This window comes from Arachis duranensis, chromosome 2 (assembly GCF_000817695.3).
Source record: "Arachis duranensis cultivar V14167 chromosome 2, aradu.V14167.gnm2.J7QH, whole genome shotgun sequence".
In the NCBI taxonomy this organism is placed as follows: domain Eukaryota; kingdom Viridiplantae; phylum Streptophyta; class Magnoliopsida; order Fabales; family Fabaceae; genus Arachis; species Arachis duranensis.
This window is the reverse complement of record NC_029773.3, coordinates 85,021,439-85,028,266: the sequence shown is the minus strand read 5'-3', so window position 1 is coordinate 85,028,266 and position 6,828 is coordinate 85,021,439. Positions and strand designations below refer to the sequence as shown.

The following is a 6,828-nucleotide window of genomic DNA, read 5'->3' as shown; positions in this document are numbered from 1 at the left end:
TTAGAACGTAATGATATAAATTAACGGTAGAAATCGAAATAACAATATTTTAAATTTTACTAGGCCAAAAAAAAAAATTATAGAGAACAAAATAAAAAAACAAGTATTTTATAAAAACTAAAAAGACTTGTTTAAACCAATAAATTATTTCACTTTTGGACCAATAAACAAATACTTTTAATTTTTAATTTGTTGATATTGATCCGATCGTGCTAAAGTGAAATCGTCACCTTATTAAAGTGTCAAAATTCAACATGAGAAATGTTATACATATATATATGTCAAGTATTAAGTACAGAAGCACCATAGTAGTTCTATGTTAATATCTAAATTCTACTTAAATTGAATTCGTATTTAATTTTATATATAAATAAATAAAATATGAGTCTACAATATTTCACACTCTAAATATTCACAAAACAAAATTCAAAAAAAGGAAATCAAGAAATTGTTGATTATCTTTTAACAAGATGCACCTAATGTTAGGAGGACAAGGAGTGTGAGTAACCAAAATCATTCAAAAGAAACAGAAATTTAATTTTAGCCAATGTGTTATAGAAGACAAAGTATGAGAAATGTATATAATAGTATATCATATATTGATTGGAGAAAAAAATTGGTGACATAGTTGAGATAGCAATGAACATTTAACAAGTAGGTAAAATATCCTACTTTGTAAGGGCAATTACTTAATATTAGTACCATTTAAGCACCCAACTTTTTGCTTTCTACTTTGTTTTCTAATTTGGTTTAGTTGTTAACCAGTCAGATTTTGTTTTAATTGAAATCTCAGCATATTATAGTTGCCAAAGTCCAAATCAAAATAGTGCAACCCATTATCTACTAATTGACCAAATCCCAATAAAATAATAATTAATAGTAAATGTTTTGTACAACATTATATATATACACACTAACTTATCATCACATACACTTATTTACTATTAGATGAGTATGATAACAAATCAACTAAATTGTAACTTCTAATTGAAAAAATTGAGTGTCAAATTTCACCATAGAGGACCATAAGTAAATGTAGTTAGTGAAATGAAATCTAATGCTTATAAAAAATCTCTTACTAGTTAATTGCATTCATCAAAATGCAATTGAAAGTATCTATTTCAATCATTTCAATTCCCAACTAATAATTTTCACTTTTTTTGTCACACCCCAGTACCCCACGTCTAATTAGAAAAGGATGCTAAGATCAAGGGGAGTATGAATAACACACATTTCATATGTAATTAAAATAAAAAAGAGTATAGGAAATGAATCATATGTCATTTATTACAAATTTAATGAGGGAGACTGAAAGCTTGCCATAAAGAATCAAAAGGCCTGCCTCAGCTAGATACCTTGAGTCACGCCCAACTAAGCCAAAATAAATCAAACAGCAAATAATAAAATAGGGGATCTCTTTGCTTTATTGTTTTCACAACACCATCTTCCCATAAATGGAAAAAATGGAAAATTTAATGAAAATCAGACTCAATCACCACCATGCTCTTGCTCCCATTAAATCTTTCTGATTCACTTAGTAATAATATCTACTACTCATGAAAATCTCTGAGAAAAGGTTTGAAAGCAGCTAGAAGTGGGAAAAAATGATGAGAGACACTTAAATTTTATTTTGCAAAAAGAGAAAAAAAGAAAAAAAGAAATAAGAATCATGTTCATGAACTGTACAATGACGGTGGTCAGAACTCAGAAGTGGAAACTACTTTTCTATATTAATAAGATAATCAGGTTTTATAAACTTCCTGTGACAATGACATTGTTATATAAATCTGATTTAATTTTAATATTTACAAGCAATGAATGGGTAGAACAGTTACTTGGTATTTGCTTGGTGGCTAAAACACTGTCCACTAAAACACGCATGCTTTTGCCAATTCTTTTCCATAACTCCATCCCAAAGCTAAGAATAATACAATAAAATAAAAGTAAACTAAAACAAAAAAAACTTTAATATATGTCATCTGTACTCATTTCATATATATATTTAATCATTAATTTAATCAAAATCTCTAAAATAAGTCTTTGTTCAGCATGAATATCCCAGAATTCCATTCTACTATTAAATTATATTCAAAAGACAACAAGAAAAATTTAGTTAAATATGACTAACTGAACAAGTATGAAAAGAGGTTCAGTTCAGTTCTTCGTTGATGGATATTCTAACTCCAAAGTCTATCTTACATGAACAAAGCCATAGCAATTTTAGAAGAACTGAATTAGAGTTAGAATCAGAGAAGAATGATAACTGATATTGAAATTATTAAGTAAATAACAACTATAGAGTAAACCATATTACCCCAATTAGCTGTAACTGAACAAATCTAAAAATTGTTCTTGAGAAGAGAACATAGAAAAAAAAAAAAAAGAAAAATACTGAACCAAAATTTTTTAGTCCCTTTTTGGATCAATAACAACCAAGATAATCATCATAATTATAGTGAGAAAAGACTTTCATCTAGGAAAAACCTTCACCGGATTCACAAACTCTGCATCCGAAACCGCGGAATCCTCGAATTGGCTCGCATCATCTTCTTCGGCTGGGGCAGGGAGGTTAAGATCTATGAAACTCTCTCTTCCAAGCTTTGAGGAACTAGCGGTGGCAACCGCGGCCTTTGAGGCCGCGATTGCTTCTGCTTCTGCTTTTACTTCTGCTATTGCTCTAGTAGTGATAGTGGGAGTAGAGACAGTAGTAACATGAGTTCTCTTATGTCCACCGAGAGCTTGACCGGAGGCGAAAACTCGAAAACAAACGGGACATTCATGGATCTTCTTGTTATTGTTATTGCCACCATTGTTGTTGTTACCGTTTTCTACGGAAGCCAAAGCAGAAGAAGCAAAAACTTCATTGTTATTGTTGTTAACATTCTCATCAGCGTGATCCTCTACCACCATGAATTCAGAATCATTATGATTGTTGTAATCCATCTTCATCTTCTTATGACTCGCTCTATGGCCACCCAATGCTTGATAAGACCTAAAAACTTTGTTGCACGTCTCGCATTTGTACCTTCCTCCTCTCACCTTATTCGACTTCGCTTTGTTCTTCACAACCTCATACTCATCACTCTCTTCGCCTTCGTCCTCTTCTTCCTCCTCTTCGTCTTCGTCCTCTTCGTCATAATCTTCTTCTTCCAGTTCTTGTTCTTCTATGTTTATGTTGATCTTGTGATTAATCTTCCAATTGTTACCAGTGTCACGTGACAGCATCATGAGCCATAATGCGATGTCTTCTTCGGTGGTTGCATCAGAAGCCGAACTCGCTGACTCGTTCTTGTTGTTGCCGTTACCGAGTTGGCTCAGTTTCACCTTCTTGCTATTGAAATCATCACCGCCGCCGCCGAGTTTCCACGCTCTTTTGGATCTTTTCTTCGTTACGTTCTTTGAAGACTCCGTTTCGCTCTCTCGATCTTCTTGGAGTATAACCGATCCGGTGTCTCCGGCAGCCACGAACGAGAACTCAGGATCCGCGATCCTGAAGCTTCTCTTTGGATTCTCCCTGAGGCCATAGTACAAGCTCGTATCGTCTTCTTTTCCGAAATAAGATGACGACGACGCCGATGGTGAGAGCGGAGTTGACGACTCAGCCTCGAAGCTGAGTTGAATTGCAGGCGGCGACGGCGGCGGCGATTCGTTCGGCTTTGGAGGGACGTGGAGGTTCATCATGTGAGACCTCATGTGTCCCCCCAAAGCTCTTCCATTAGAGAAGTTTCTGAAGCATAACTTGCATTTGTGCTTCTCCATATTTGAAGAAGAAAAGAAAGAAAGAAAGAAAGAAAGAAAGAAAGAAAGAAAGAATGAACGAATCAAACGAAGAAGAAGAATAAGAAACAGAGCAAAACAGAGAGAGGCGTTCGTTTTGTTCTGTGTTCTGTTTCTTTTTTTTTTCTTTTTTGTTTTATTTTGTTTATAAGCACTTTTTTGGATCTGTGTTTGTTCTGTTTATATGTTGTGTGGGGAGTGTTTTTTTTGTGTGCGTAAAAAGAGTAGGTGCAAAGCATTCTTCCACTTAAGGGAGATATATATACGAAAAAAGGGTTTATAAATTAATTTTTTTTCTTTTTGTTTAATAAGAAAGAAAACAAAATTAAAATATGGATTTCTTTTTTAGAAATGTTAGGAGACGAGAATTCTTTTTAGCAATATTAACCTTACACTTGTACTAGTCACAAAAAAAAACTTACACTTGTACTCAATACTTTATTTTTATTAACTATACCTCATATATTAAAATTAATTATTAATATAAAATATATGTTAAAATATAAAATATTTTACGTACAATCACATTTATTGTTTGAATGACTATTTACGTAGTTAATATAAAAATTAATTATTTTTATTGATATAATATTACGTAATTAGATATATGTGTCAAATTATTTTATATCGTACATTAAAATTAATTTTTTATAAAATATAATTTTAATATATAGTATTATTCTTCCATTTCTCCCTCCTGAGTTTGTAATTTTGTGATTTTTTATTCCTCTTCGCCCTTTTAGGAGGTAGTTTCAACAAAAAAATAAATAAAAAAAAAACGCCACCATGAAATTGATGCTTTTTCTTTTAATTTTGTTAAGTACATGTAACATGCGAGACTTACCCGTTTTCTATTAGTTTTAATTAATTTTATTTATCGTTTTAGAATTATATTCTTCTCACTCAATCTCTCTTTTGCACCTTCAAGGCAGCAACTTTCATTCTTTCTTTATGTTTTTTCAAGGTCAATTTCCAAATGCCCTTTTGTACTAATTCAAGGTAAGTTTTTCTTTTCTTTTATTATTTTTAAGATTCTGACTTTTTAGAAAAAGAAAAATATCAAAATCCCGATCTTCTTCAGGATAAAATCTTGGAAATTGGTAAGGACTTTTCCTCTTATAGTTATTTCAAACACTAAAAATTTAATTTAGTGGGATTTTTTTTTCAAAAAAAATGGAAAGGGGTATTTTAAGAAATTCACAACTTTTTTCAGCTTAAACCAGTGGCGTGCAGCTTGCTTGTCCAAGTCAAGAAAAAAAAAACTGCATTTTTGTTTATAGTTTGTTGTAACGACAAAGCCTTAATAAAATACTTAGCAGAAAGAGAAGGATTACAACTGATTATTAACATTACCTGGCTGTGATGCGTTACACGTAACTATCATCATATATGCCTTTTGTGCTTTTCAGTAGGTAACCCACTGGTTAATGTCATGGTTTTAACTCTTAATTATAAAATTGACCTTAATTAATGAAGCCAAAACCGAATCAGCGTGTTCGTGTGTGTTTTTAAATCAGTAATTGTTACCAGAGTAGCATTTTTATTTCTCTGTTTTAATTTGATTCTGTAATCTGTTATTTTTCTGGCGATGATAATTATAGAGTGCCAATTGTCAGCCTAGTAGATTTTGCTTGTTGGATTGTTCTTTAACCCAGATTTTATTTTTAAAATTGATTCAATATCTCTTCTAAATTAAATTTATATTTTTAAATAATTTTTAAAATTTAAAAATTGAAAAATTAGTGACAAGACGCAGTTAATTAGTTGTATAGAAAGATGTAGGTGATTCCAACCAGAATGATAGGATTGGATATGAATAAAAATTAAAATCTCAATGCCATCTAAATTTAAAATACTGAATAGAATCAAATATTTGGATATTTCAAACTTTGATATGATTTAATCCATAAATTTCTAATCTTTCTAATTGGATAAAAATAATTTTTAATCTTTTTAAAAAAATAAAAAAAATATTTTTTATTTTTTTAAATATATTTATTTCCAAAATACTATTAAACTCTATTTTCTTAAATAATAAAAATAAAACAACCAAACATATATGAATAATAATAAAAATAAAACAATCAAATCTAATTATTCAACCTTAAAACAACAACAACCAAGTAATAACTTGTTATGATTGTTTTATAAAATTGGAAAAAGAATGAAAATGATATTTTATTTGTGATTAATTTTCTTGAATTTTTAGTTTAAACATGTTTTCTTTTGACATTAATAAAAAGTAGTTTTAAGATTTACAATGTCATTTGACTTTTTTTTCTATAAGATTTTCAAAATAGTAAATAGCTGAGTTAAACAATTTTTTAATATGAAAACGGGTAATTGAATATTTAGCATTTTTTTTTACAATCAACCATGCTTAACTCATACTTAGCATTGGATCATAAATGTGAAATGCTTAAACTCATACCTTATTCTTTATATAGAACACAAAAAAAATGTGCGTTAGTTCAGTGCTATAAATAAAATCTTACTCTTATTTAATATCATAAAATAAATTGGGATTCAAATTTTGGTCATGTTTATGTCTCATTTGTTATCCTACCTAAGTAGTTACTAATCTCAATCAAATAATGAAAAGTTAAGACATAGTTAGGGAATTTTTTAGGGGACCCCTTTCTTTTTCTTAAATAAAAAGTTTGGGGTGGATGATAATGGTGTTTTAGCCCCTTAATTTTGGATCTTAGTTTGAAATGTGTGATGGTAATGAAGGGTGAGGGAAAAGGTTGGGAAACTAATTAACTACCCTATCTTTGAGAATGGAGTATTGTATGGGATTGGTGGAAGTAAATGCCGTTTTGTTAGGGTTCAATAGACTCAGTCCCTTCCTTCATATGCTAATAGCTACTCTCATAGTTATTTATATATAATTTTATATGTTGTAAAGTTTGCTTCGTAGCAAACTTGCTTTTTTTTTTCATTTTTCTTTTTTTGTTTTTCAACCTATAGACGCGGTCCTTTCCTTCTTCATTTTTGGCACTCAATTAATTGTAATTTGTTGATTTCATTAATTACACCTTGTTAATTAAT

At 30.2% G+C, this 6,828-nt stretch overlaps 1 protein-coding gene across 1 annotated transcript; it reads right to left on the bottom strand.

Annotated features, from left to right (window-relative positions):
- Window positions 1-2,263: 2,263 nt before the first annotated feature.
- LOC107475462 (zinc finger protein ZAT9-like) lies at window positions 2,264-3,980 on the bottom strand. Its single transcript, XM_016095096.3, has one exon. The coding sequence runs from the start codon at window positions 3,757-3,759 to the stop codon at window positions 2,470-2,472; it is 1,290 nt and encodes a 429-aa protein (XP_015950582.1). The 5' UTR covers window positions 3,760-3,980; the 3' UTR covers window positions 2,264-2,469.
- Between the last annotated feature and the right edge of the window lie 2,848 nt (window positions 3,981-6,828).